Source organism: Cebus imitator, unplaced genomic scaffold (assembly GCF_001604975.1).
Source record: "Cebus imitator isolate Cc_AM_T3 unplaced genomic scaffold, Cebus_imitator-1.0 Scaffold59, whole genome shotgun sequence".
Taxonomy (NCBI): domain Eukaryota; kingdom Metazoa; phylum Chordata; class Mammalia; order Primates; family Cebidae; genus Cebus; species Cebus imitator.
The window spans coordinates 99,294-112,885 of record NW_016107374.1 but is presented as its reverse complement, the minus strand read 5'-3'; the positions used below and the strand labels follow the sequence as shown (position 1 = coordinate 112,885).

Here is a 13,592-nt window from a genome sequence, read left to right as displayed (position 1 = left end):
ATGACCATTAATGAAAATATTAACAAAAGGTAGCGTTTGGAAAAAAGCATTAGGAAGGTTCCATAAAGATAAATCAATGCATTGAGCTTGTTAAGCAAGTGGCAAAAAAGCTCCGTCTCGTGTAATCTACATAGAATTCATGAAGATTGTGGGAGAAGACATTTAGGCTCTATCACCTGTAAAAGCGTAAGGCTTTTCCATTTTCTGCCATTTTCCACTGCTGTGATGTTTCCCATGAACGTCTGTTTCCTCAACGGCGATGATCTCGGATACGGGCACAGAGCAGGCATCTGTAAAAACACCACATCCTTCTGTCAATGAATTCGTCAGAATCCACACAGGTAAAAGAAGACCAGCTCCAAAAAGCTGGGAACATTCTGCTTTAATATTCTCATTAGGAATCCAGGCTGGGTGTGGTGGTGTGCACCTGTAATCCCAGCACTTTGGGGGGCTGAGGAGGGGGGACTGCTTCAGCTCAGGAGTTGCAGTGAGCTATGATGGCACCACTGCACTCCAGCCCAGGCAACAGAGCAAGACCCCATCTCCAAAAACAAGCAAAATTAAAAAATGAAAAATCCCAAAATAAAAACAAGGTTATACGTCACTTTTAAATGCCAAGCTAAGTAACAATGAGCAGCTCAATGTTACCAGAGAGCGGGATGTTTTATTCAGCAGATTCACCAAATGGAAGCTGCGATTTTGCACACGATTTGCTCAGCCACTCAGGCAGCAAATGCTGACCGTTCTGGGCCAGCTGCCGTGTTAAATTCGGGGAGACTTGCTCAAGACACGGCCTCTGTCTGCAGGACAGTGTCTGGTTCGGAAATCCAAGTGGGAAGGAGACACAGGACAGGAGCTGGGACAGCTGGAACCACGGAGCGAGCAAGTGAGGCAGAGCCCCAGTGTGGCGGGACTGGAGTGGGTTAGGGGAGGAGATAGCGGGGGCTTGCAGGGACTCGGGATGACAGCACCGGACGTGCTCCCCACTGGGAACCAGGAAGGGCCGGTTCCACCCAAGCCACCTGGGGCGTGTTCGTTTGGTGGGCAGCTGTAATTACAGGACTGCACATCAAAGAAAGTTCTGGGCTGGGAGCAGAGCCGTGGGAGGAGATGCATAACTGAAGCCAAAGGCCTGCAAGAACCTGCCCAGGAGAGCATGGGATCGAAGACAGCAAAGCCACATCTGAGCAAGCTGGCTTCCAAAAGCTTATTCTAGAACTACTGTTAGGGAGGAATGACATATTTTTACACAGAAGAACCTTATAATTTGTGGTTAACTTCCTAGGTTGGCTATAAAACCTGCAATATAGCTAAAATACTGTATTTTTGCCGTACATTTGTAGTAATTTTGCATCACTTTGAAAGTTGCTGCCCCTGGAAATCAAGTTAGAGGAATCTAGGAGGGCAGTGTCCGAACTGGGCTTTTGAACACGGCAGAAACCTGGAAAGGCCAGTAGTGGGGCCTCTTGACTCCTCTGAAGTGGAGCAGACTTGTTGGGGAGGTGGTACAGAGGAAGAAGTCTGGCAGGAGGGGCGGAGGTCTCAGGAGCTGTCTGTGCAGCCTGCTCCTGGGAATAGGATGTGGGGTCCAGAGTGACTCTCAGGGCCCCCACCTTCCAGTGCTCCCAACTGGGCCACCCTCTTGGCTTCCCATCTTTCTTTTTTTTTTTTTTTAGATGGAGTTTTACTCTTGTTGCCCAGGCTGGAGTGCAATGGCATGATCTCAGCTCACTGCAACCTCCACCTCCCCGTTCAAGAGATTTTCCGGTTTCAGCCTCCCAAGTAGCTGAGACTATAGGTGCCCACCACCATGCCCAGCCAATTTTAGTAGAGACGGGGTTTTGTCATGTTAGCCAGGCTAGTCTTGAACTCTTGACCTGAGGTGATCTGCCCAGCTCAGCCTCCCAAAGTGATGGAATCACAGGTGTGAACCACGCGCCTGGCCTTCCCGTACTGCCCTCATGGCCGTGACTCTAGAACACAATTTCCACCCACTTCTTATTCTGCCCTCCCTAGGACCCAGGACCCCGATGCTCCAGGCCCCTCCCCACTCTGCAGCTTGGCATCCATACGGGACAGCCACACAGGACAGCCACACAGGACAGCCACATGGGCTCCCTGGGCATCCCGGACACCCGCACGTGGACCAGCTTCCCTGTCTCCGCCGCCAGCCTTCCGACGCAGCCCTTCTCATCTGGCACGGCTCGCCTCCTTAACCATCCCCTATTTCTTGAGGTGCTGGCCTTGCCCTCCCGGTCCTGCAGGGATGTGACCACGGCACTCAAACCCTGTGACTGCACCTGACGCCCTGGCGTCCTCTTCGTGCGAGACAGAGCTAATGCCAGGCCTCTGCAGCTCCGGGACCCAGCATGGGCCAGGCTTGGGGCAGGGTTCCACGACCCAGATGGCTGAGTCAGGGACCCACCACCTATGGATATGACAGTGCACACCACAATCTTCCTAGACCACTGAGAGCAAACCTCAGGACCTCCCCGTGCCTGCAGATAGCCACAACCATGGCTGTCTGATAAGAAGCCATGGTCCAAGAGTCAGTGGTCAGGTCAGTTCCCCAGCATCTGGTCGACCGGTTTAGGAAGCCGCACAACACACAGCATGGAAAGATATGCATGACTCCAGGACAGTCACCTGAGTCTACAGGTTACTAACTTTCAGCCTTGCACATTTGGTCTGACAGACTCCAAGAGCCCATGATGGGACACACCACGCTGACCTGGCTGCAGGCTATGCCATGCCAGGGGTGCCAGCCCGAGGTCAGGCAGTCCACGCGGGTCCTGCTGGAAGAGTGACACAGGTGCTGGGGCAGGGAGGTGGTGGGGACAGCCTCACCATCAGGGTCAGGGTTTGGAGGGTTCCCCTCAGGTGGAGGAAGGTGTCTTGGGGCAGGAGACAGGAAGAGGCAGAGGCCGCTGGGAGGGAGAGGGTGAGTGGCTGCGAAGCGGGCGGCCATTCTGGGCGGAGGGACGACGGAGCCCACTTGGGTACGATTCTGAATCAAACTACAAGTGTTCGGGACGGGGCAAGAGACTGAACGGACTAAGGACGCCCTGGGACGAATCCGGCACCTTCTGTCACTGGACCTGCAGCGAGGTGGACCTGCTCCTCAGGCGAGAGAAAAAGACAAAGATGCCAGCAGGGGACATTAGTTTACACACACGTTCCTGCTACACACGGATTAATGAATGGCATTCTTGTCTCTAAAAAGGGACAGAAAAGTTAATAGAGGAATAAAATTCAATCTTGTCTGCACACCTTTATTGAGGAACATCAAGAATAAGAACACAGGATGGGTGCAGTGGCTCATGCCTGTAACCCCAGCACTTTGGGAGGCCAAGGTGGGTGGATCACTTTAGGTCAGGACTTTGAGACCAGCCTGGCCAACATGGTGAAACCCCGTCTCTACCGAAAATACAAAAATTAGCCAGGTGTGGAGGCAAGCTACTCAGGAGGCTGAGGCAGGAGAGCTGGTTGAACACGGGAGGTGGAGGTTGCAGTGATCACATCTTCTCTTCCCATGGTTTTCTTAATCATGTTTTCTTTTCTCTACTTTATTGCAATAGTACAGTATATAATTCAGGCCATATAAGAAGCGTGTTCACTGGCTATTTAAGTTATCAGCAAGGCATCCGGTCGATGGTAGGAGTCACAGGCTGGGGGAGTGAAAGGTTTCCAACTGCACGGGGCTGGGGCGCTGATCCCCACGTTGTTCAGGGGTCCGCTGTACTGGGTACGGCTCAGGACAAGGGCTTCCTCCCGACTCAAGAGACCTGGAGTGGTGTGGCCAGGGTAGGAACGCATGACCCAGGTCTCGATGCGGGCATGGACTTGGTGTGGCTTCAGCCTCCATCCGGCTGCTGCGTTACTGTGGGTACGCCACTGAGCCTGGAGCATGGCTGTCATGTGGGGGAACAATGAACCCCACAGAGGTTTTAGGAGCTGGAATAAGATAAGCAGTGAAAACGTTTCAAGTACAAAAATGTCCGATACATGGTAGCTTCCTTTCTTGTCAAAAAGCCTGGGCCGGAGATGGAGGCTCTGCCCCCCTCGGGCAGACCTCGGTCCCTGTGTTAAGCTGAGGACTCCACAGAGCGAGACGCCCCAGCCTGCGGCACTCACCCCTTCTCCCGCTCTCGTCACCTTGGCGTGTCACGGCACTACGCCCTAGTCTTCAAAACTCTGATTTCTAATTAGGAGACAAAGAATGGGGCCAAGAATCTGAGCAAACAGAGCAGCTCCCTGCAGGGGCTCAGGAAACGCTCACCAGCGCCCACCGGTCGGAGAGCTGGCACCTGCTCATCTGACGGCAGGTCATGCGGAGCGCGGGGGACCACCGGGGACTGGCACACAGTTCTGGAGGACGAGGACGGTCCTCTAGAGGCAGAAGAGCCACCCTCCGAGGGTCAGTCTCAATGTGCCACCTCCCGGCGGCATCCCCACACCGCATGTGGTGTACGGACATGCCATAGCATCCCCGGGAGAAAACACACCAGACCCGGGTGGGCAGACGCTGTGGAACGTCTTGCAAAGGGCAGAAGGTGGGGATTTGCAGCATTTTCATATTCTTTCGCTGACACAGATAAATTCTCCCGTGCAAGAGGCCCCACGGTGACTCATGTTGACATGCGGTGAGCTCTCCAGTAAAGGCAACAAACAAATGGCCATCACATTCCAGAAAAATCAAAGGCCACACCAGCGAGTGAGCCTGGCCCCCCCTCTCCAGAGCGCTGCAGTGTTTGCCGCAGTCTGGGTGATGCCTGCTGGGGCAGCTGAGAGTACGCTGACTTCCAGCATCTTCTTTTTCAGTTCTGTTCTCTGTTTTTTAGTGCTTGCTGTGATCCACTGAAACTAGATTTATTTCATGCTCGTGACTCACAGATGAATACAGTACCTGCTGACAATCAGCTTTGATGCTAGAAGTTCCTGGATTCAACTGAGCCACAGGCAGTGGCCTGCCGTCCAGCAGGAGGGTCCACGGGTTTCCCGTGTGTCACAGGAGCACCGAGCATCTGCCAGTGACCCTGGTGCAGGTGTGTGAGCACGCTCACGGCAGGGCAGGGTCAAGGTGGCGGCACACGCTGCTCCAGGCCCCGCACAGCCATTGGGAGGGCCCAGGTGTCTTTCGCCTCTTGGGGATATGCAACGAGAACAAGAGCAAGTTCACAACCAAGGGCACAGCTGTCCCCAAGATCTTCACTAACACAAGCTGCCATGTGAGCACTGGCAGAGGGGACAGGGTGAGAGAGCAGGCCACTGCCTGCTGTGCCCACTGGGGCAGTGCGAAGTGCAGCATGGAAGTCTGTGGCTCACACCCACACACACTGCAGGGGATGCTGAGGCCCAGGAGAAGTGGCACGGGCCACATCGATCTCCGCATGCCTGGCCTGCTTACAGTCCTACCCTGGAGAAGAACGCCCAAGAGACCCGAATGGCTGGGAGTCCTGATTCCCCTGCAGTTACATGCAAAGCCAACGCATTTCCCTGACAACCTCAATAAACACGAGGCGGATGAACATCTGACCTTCATTAAAAATTAAAGTGAGTGCTTGCCTATGCCAAGGAAGACCAAAACCCAGCCCTGGCTGCCACTGCCAGGGAAAGCCCAGAAATACCACATGCAACAAACTCAGAGAGTGGTCAAACTGTCCTCTCCCCTCCCTGCCCACCACACCCACCCTGACACAGCTCTTCGTGGCTTTGATACACAGATGGAAGGTGGGGGAAGCCAGAACCCATGCGGCGCCCATGGGTCAGCCCTGAGCTGCAACTTCTCCAGATACGACTGCACTGTGTCCCCAGCTCCCATCTCCGTGGCAGCCGCTGTTGTCACACAGGGATGTGCCCAAGTTTGGATTTTATTTTTTTGAGACAGAGTTTCACTCTGTAGCCCAGGCTGGAGTGCAGTGGTGTGATCTTGGCTCACTGCAACCTCTGCCTCCTGGGTTCTGGTTCAAGCAATTCTCCTGCCTCAGCCTCCCGAGTAGCTGGGATTACAGGCACACACCACCACACCCAGCTAATTTTTGTATTTTTAGTACAGACAGGGTTTCACCATGTTGGCCAGGCTGGTCTTGAACTCCAACTCCTGACCTCATGATCCACCTGCCTCGGCCTCCCAAAGTGCTGGGATTACAGGCGTTAGCCACCACGCCTGGCCTTAAGTTTGGATTTTTATGTGAAACCTTCTGATTGTAAAACGTTACAATTTTAAAAGGAAAAGAAAAACCATGCAAATCAAACAAAGAAAAAAATCTGTGGCCAAATTTTGCCCAAAGACCTCTGCTCTGCAACACCCAGTGAAGCTGAGCCATGGTTATTCTGGGATAACGAAGAAAACCTCACAGCAAGCCCCCACAGTTCATGATGCTGGGATAAGGTACCTTCCAATTATAACTAACTGCTGTTTCACGTCATCAAATGTGTTATCTGACCCTTGTCAGCACACCGTCAGCAGCCAAAAATGTTTCTTCTTCTTTTTTTTTTTTGAGACAGGTCTTGCTCTGTCACTCAGGCTGGAGTGCAGGGGTACAATCTCAGCTCACTGCAGTTCGACCTCCCAGGCTCAAGCAATCCTCCCACCTCGGCCACCCAAGCAGCTGGAAGCACAGGTGTGCGCCACCACACCCAGCTATTTTTTGTTTGTTTGTAGAGACAGGGTCTCACTCTGTTGCCCTGGCTGGTATCTAACTCCTGGGCTCAGGCAACCCATCTGCCTCAGCCTCCCAAAGTGTTGTGAGCCACTGTGCCCAGGCTTCAAACTTCTGGGGACACATCTCAAGTAAACAGAGTCTCTTCCCTGTGGAACATCCCTCCCCACCCCAAGAAATCCTTTCTCATCCTAACGCCCCATGATACAAGCCTGAGGGTGTTGTGGTCTGCCTGCTCAGCACCCCACAGGACCACCCGGTGACCACCCAAGGTCCAAGGGCTTCTGAGCGTCCTGCACACGCCCACCTGGCCCTGCCACCTCATGGCTCCTTAGCACAGATGCTCTGTTGGCATGCACAGGAGGCCTGAGGATGCCGCTTCACTCCTCTCAGGAAACGGCTGTGGCACATCAAGGAGCATTCACCTGCACAACCCATTCTTCGGCCAACACACGGGACTGGGCTTTTCCCATTAAGGCAGAAAGTTCTGGAGGGCAGGGTGGAATGATACACCTGTGCGGCCCCCGTCTGTGGGTTTAGGAAACCAATCAGGCTAATCCCAGACCTGCTGAGACGACACTCACAGAACTGAAGTCCATACCAGCTGGCATTTCAACACAGAACACCTGCCATCTCCACACCACGCCCACTGTCAGGCCGTGGGAAGCCCAAGTCAGCCTCCCATCCTAGGGACAAGATGGGGGTCCGAGGGCTCCAGGGACTGCATGGTGCCTCAGGGAACTTCGTGATGGGAACAGGACTGATTTGGCTCCAGGAACCCTGCTCTTCCCCCGAGCACCCTGCTACAAAAGGCCGCAGGGGCTACTTCAACAAACCCCAGAGTCCTTGCCTTTGAAGAAGGAGCTCACCCCAGATTCTGGAGCAGCCTCACTCTGAGCCCCTTCCCCAACCTGTGATCTGAGCTCTAGGTCCTGCATCTTGACTCTGAGGGGATAACAAGGAGCATCTCAGAGGGCTGCGAAGATCCCATCGGGCTCGAGGCCCACAGCTCTGCAGGGCACAGCATACCCTGGCCTAAATGGAAAGCAGCACTCAGATGTCCAGTTCTGGCCAGGATGAAGACAGCTGGATCGCCTGGCTCTCCCACCTGCTACAACTAGTAACTCTGGACAAGACAGAAGAAACAGGCAATGAACCAAGGCCAGCAGAGATCCACAGCAGCAGGCCTGCGGGCTGGAGAGGCCGACGTGCAGGGCCAGCGGCTGGGAGCTGAGTGTATCTCCAGCTCTGGCCTCGGGGACACTGAGCTATGGGGCAGCAGGGTGGGTGCAGGCCCCCGTCCCAGAGAAGCCAGGACGTGCTGGGCGTGGGGGGCAGAGGGGCACTCAGAGCAGGGGGGCTGCGGCAGGAATATCTGGCTCTGAGAATGACCGGTTGAGTCCAGCCTCACTCCTGAGGGATCAAAACAGGGCAGCCGAGGCCTCAGAGGCCGGGCAGACAGGACCCACCTCCCTCACCACGTGAGACATACAGGCCATCTGTGCCCAGCCAGGCTGAGCACTTGCTTTTGAAAAAGAAAAACCGCTGGGTCTGGTGTCTCATGCCTGTAATTCCAGCACTTTGGGAGGCTGAGGTGGGAGGACTGGTTGAGGCCAGGAGATGGAGACCAACCTGGACAACATAGTGAGGCCCCATCTCTACAAAATAAAATTTTAACAATTAGCCAGAATGATGGTCCACGCCTGTAGTCCCAGCTACTTGAGAGGCTGAGGTGGGATGACGGCTTGTGCCCAGGAGGTTAAGGCTGCAGCCAACTGAAACTGAGGCTCTGCAGTCCAGCCTGGGAAACACTGAGGCTCTACGTGAATTCGTTAATTAAATTAAATAGAAAAATTGTCCAAAGGACTTTTCGTTGACATTTGCCTTAGGCTGAAGTATACAGTCAATGTCCTGTGTAAGTTTAAAGGAAATGTTCTGAAACTCTTGCATGTTCTGGTATGTTGAGTACAGTATCCTATATATGTTTATTAGGTCAAGCGTGTTAATCATGTTGTCTGATTCTTCTGTTACTGAAAATGCCGTGTAAAAACCTCATACTTATTTGTGAATTTATTAATTTCTTCTTACACGTTTGTTAATTTTTGCTTTATATATTTTGAAGTTATGTTGTTAGGTGCATGCAAATGTATACTCATTATTACTTTCTATTCAACCATTAAGCACTGGACTGCAGCCATGTCCTACTCCCAGCAGGAAGAGAAGAATCAAATCACATTTGTGGCCAAAGAAGACCACAAAACTCCATGCAGACCTGGTGGCTGATGACCCCAGTGATCCCTACAAGAAGCACAGATTGGTACTGCCAAATGGAGTCATTAAGTGGGACCTGTCCGTAATGGACTTTTCTGTTTTTTTTTTTTAAGAGATGGGGTCTTGCTCTGCCACTCAGGATGGAGTACAGTGGGGCAATCATGGAACACTGTAACCTTGAACTCCTGGTGTCAAATGCTTCTTCTGCCCCAGCCTCCCAGGTATGCGCAACACCCAGCCTCAAAAAAACTTTAACAGGACTCGGCCTCACAAAATAATGTTCCAGATGTCCAGGAAACAACCCAAGATTAATCAGCACACCAAGAACTGGGAAATGTCAGCGTTCTCAAGGGAACAGTCAATAGACGTCAAACCTGAGATGACCCAGATGTTGACATTTTCAGATAAAGACCTTCAAGTAGCTGTTACAATGCGCTCATCCAGGCACAGCTGAACATCCTTAAAGTGAGTGGACAGACAGATGTTTTCTGTCTGTCCAGATGGTGGAAAGAGGCCCAGATGGTGGCTCACGCCCGTAATCCTAGGACTTTGGGAGGCTGAGGAGGGCAGATTGTCTGAGGCTCAGGAGTTCGAGACCAGCCTGGGCAGCATGGCAAAACCCCATCTCTACTGAAAATACAAAACAAAAAATTAGCCAGGCGTGGTGGCAGGTACCTGTAATCCCAGCTACTCAGGAAGGTGAGGAATGAGAACTGCTTGAACCCGAGAGGCGGAGGTTGCAGGGAGCCGAGATCACGCCACTGCACTCCAGCCTGGGTGACATAACGAGACTCTGCCTCAAAAAAAAAAAAAAAAAAAGTTTTCAGGAAAGAAATGGAAACTATTGGAACCAAAAGGAAAATTCAAAAACTGGGCCGGGCGCGGTGGCTCAAGCCTGTAATCCCAGCACTTTGGGAGGCCGAGGTGGGTGGATCACGAGGTCAAGAGATCGAGACCATCCTGGTCAACATGGTGAAACCCCGTCTCTACTAAAAATACAAAAAATTAGCTGGGCATGGTGGTGCGTGCCTGTAATCCCAGCTACTCAGGAGGCTGAGGCAGGAGAATTGCCTGAACCCAGGAGGCGGAGGTTGCGGTGAGCCGAGATCGCGCCATTGCACTCCAGCCTGGGTAACATGAGTGAAACTCCGTCTCAAAAAAAAAAAAAAAAACTGGAAAGCACAGTATCTGAAATTAAAAAATCACCAGACATGCTCAGTAGCAGAAAAGATTGGATAGAGGAATAGTGACGTTGAAAATTGATCAGCAAAACAAATCTATTCTAAAGAACAGAAAGAAACTGTTTTAATGCACAGGAACCTTACGCTTCTGAGAAGACGGGCTGGATATGCTTTTCCTGCTCCTCCTATGAAATGAAGCCCTGGACGTCACACAGGAAACAAACACATGAAGATGTGACAGGCGGAGAAAAGGCAGGCTGCTCAGGGCCTGGGGTCTGAGAGGGACACATGGCGACTTCCCCACGTTTCCTTTGCATCGTCCATCTTGGATCTGTAACTGGAGCAGCCTGAAACCTGCTGCCAACAGGTGCAATCACAAAGCCCCAACAAAAGCCAACTCAGTCTAGCCAGGAAGGGGCAGCCTCGCAAGACAGAAAACCCTGAGACAACAACCACCCTGCCCCAGCCACACACCCCAGAAAACACGGGCCCGCCCCTCCCACCAAGCCTGCGGGGCCAACTAGCAGCTTAGACTTCCACCCTTGAGAGGCTGTGAGCAGGCACCCCAACAACCCCTGCCAGGATGGCACAGGGAGGCCACACAGGGAGCTGGCACCCCCATCCGAGCCAGCTGGTAAAAAGCCTCATGCCCACCAGGCATCGGTGGAGACGAAGGAGCAGCCCGGGCCCCCATCCCACCCTGCAGTGGCAAGGTGCCCTTCCTCCTTGCTGGAACAGAGTAAGAGGAAACCTGGCGGGGAGTGAGGGCTGTCACCGCCACTGAGCTGCAGGGTGCCACGCTCCACCCACGCGCTGTTAGGAGGGTGCATGTGGGAGCGGCAAGGAAGCACCTCTGCCCTCACCAAGGTGGCCTCAGTGGAGGCCTGGAGGAAGCTGTACCCCCCATCCACCCGGTAATAACGAGTAGCCCCTGCCTCCGCTGCCAACAAGGCTGAGGGGAACCTGAGCTTCCACCCCCACCTGGCAGAACCTGAGCTTCCACCCCCACCTGGCAGTACCAGCTCCCTTCCCTGCTGGAGCAGTGCCAGAGAAACCAGCTAAACAGAAGGTGTCAACGCTGCCCAGACTCAGAACATACTGCAAAACGACCAGTGCTATGCAAGTGAGGGAAGGAGGGCTGGGCCTTGGTGAGGCTGAGGATGGAGGAAAACATGTCAGGCAGGAAGGGCAGAGGGCACCTGGAAAGGCACAGGGCAGGCGGGGGATCAACACGGCTGGGCTGGGCTGGGCTGGAAAGCACATGTGCCCTGGGAGCAAGGGAGGGCAGGGCCAGATGTGGAGGAGGCTGGGATGCAAGCCAAGCTGCTGGCACGCATGGGTGAGCAGTGCCTGGAAGAACTTTCTAGCAGGGCAGGGTGTCTGAACATCAATGGGGCACACAGGCCGCTGTCAGGATGGGCCAATGGCACCGGAGAGGGAATTAGTGGCCCTCAGGGTGCTCTCCAAACTTCCAATTCCCGGATCCAGGGTTCAGCGCCTGGGTGTTCCCTAAAGAGATTAGGGAGCAGGAGGGTCGGGAGGGGGAGACCGGGGCCAGCTGGAGCAGAAGTCATCTGACCCAGCCTGTGGCAAAAAGGGGACCAAGGTCGGGGCAAAAGGAGAGAAGTGTGGGATCCGATACAGCTGAGTTCAGAACACAGCAGAGGTGTGGGATCCGGGACAGCTGAGGAATCGAGAACCCAGGAGGGGTGTGGGATCTGGGACAGCTGAAGAATCAAGAACCCAGCAGAGGTGTGGGATCCGGGACAGCTGAAGAATCAAGAACCCAGCAGAGGTGTGGGATCCGGGACAGCTGAGGAATCGAGAACCCAGGAGGGGTGTGGGATCCGGGACAGCTGAAGAATCAAGAACCCAGCAGAGGTGTGGGATCCGGAACAGCTGAGGAATCGAGAACCCAGGAGGGATGTGGGATCCGGGACAGCTGAGGAATCAAGAACCCAGGAGGGGTGTGGGATCTGGGACAGCTGAAGAATCAAGAACCCAGCAGAGGTGTGGGATCTGGGACAGCTGAGGAATCAAGAACCCAGGAGGGGTGTGGGATCCAGGACAGCTGAGGAATCAAGAACCCAGCATAGGTGTGGGATCCAGGACAGCTGAAGAATCGAGAACCCAGCAGAGGTGTGGGATCCGGAACGGCTGAGGAATCGAGAACCCAGCAGAGGTGTGGGATCCGGAACGGCTGAGGAATCGAGAACCCAGCAGAGGTGTGGAATCCGGAACAGCTGAGGAATCGAGAACCCAGGAGGGGTGTGGGATCCGGGACAGCTGAATTCAGAACCCAGCAGAGGTGTGGGATCCGGGACAGCTGAGGAATCGAGAACCCAGCAGAGGTGTGGGACCTGGGACAGCTGAGGAATCGAGAACCCAGGAGGGGTGTGGGATCTGGGACAGCTGACGAATCAAGAACCCAGCAGAGGTGTGGGATCCGGGACAGCTGAAGAATTGAGAACCCAGCAGAGGTGTGGGATCTGGGACAGCTGAGGAATCGAGAACCCAGGAGGGGTGTGGGATCCGGGACAGCTGAAGAATCGAGAACCCAGCAGAGGTGTGAGATCCGGGACAGCTGAAGAATCGAGAACCCAGCAGAGGTGTGGCATCCGGGACAGCTGAGGAATCAAGAACCCAGCAGAGGTGTGAGATCCGGGACAGCTGAGGAATCGAGAACCCATCAGAGGTGTGGGACCTGGGACAGCTGAGGAATTGAGAACCCAGCAGAAGTGTGGGATCTGGTACAGCTGAGGAGTCAAGAACCCAGCAGGGGTGTGGGATCTGTGACAGCCAAAGCATTGAGAACCCAGCAGCTGACAGGGGTGGGCCACTGGCCTAGGAGAGAGGCCAAGAAGCTGGAGCTTGGGTGCGGGTGAGAGGCTGGCTGTCTCCAGGACACAGAACATGTGCCCAGGAGTCCATGCTGGGCCGATCTCTCAAGTCGAGATGAGGCTGCAAAGGAGAGGCCACCTGCATCCTGGACCAGCTACAGGTTCCTGAGACAACCGTCAAAAGGCAGAACTCAGCTGCATTTCTCATAGAAAATGCTGCTATGCAAAAATCTAGACTGTTACAGAATAAAAATAAATTGGGTGGGGGAATGGGAAGTAAAACACAACAGGAGTTTCTTAAACACACAGAAAGTGTATCTTCTCTAGTATGTAAGTTTCTTAAATACTGGTGTTTTAATTTCTCTGGGATAGAGGATAAAAAATGTAGCTGGGTAAAAGGGTATAATTTTTTTTTTTTTTAAGTTTGAAAACATTGCCAGATTACTTTCCAAAAACAGCCGAGCAGTTCCCACTCCCATCCACCAGGCCTGCCAGCCCAGAAGCGTCGTGAAACTTCCCCAGCACAGGGCTGGGTGAGAGCGGCGTGGCCTTCCCATCTACTGCTGGGCGAGAGCGGCGTCTCACCGTGGCCTTCCCATCTACTGCTGGGCGAGAGCGGCGTCTCACCGTGGCCTTCC

At 53.8% G+C, this 13,592-nt stretch overlaps 1 protein-coding gene across 2 annotated transcripts in view; it reads right to left on the bottom strand.

The window, feature by feature from the left end:
- CERK (ceramide kinase) overlaps positions 1-13,592 on the bottom strand; it is a 58,659-nt gene that overhangs the window by 38,982 nt on the left and 6,085 nt on the right. For both annotated transcript variants that reach the window (XM_017529436.2, XM_037738893.1), the window contains exon 2: positions 177-290. In XM_017529436.2, the coding sequence (XP_017384925.1) occupies positions 177-290 (114 nt within the window). The remainder of the gene's footprint in view (positions 1-176; positions 291-13,592) is intronic.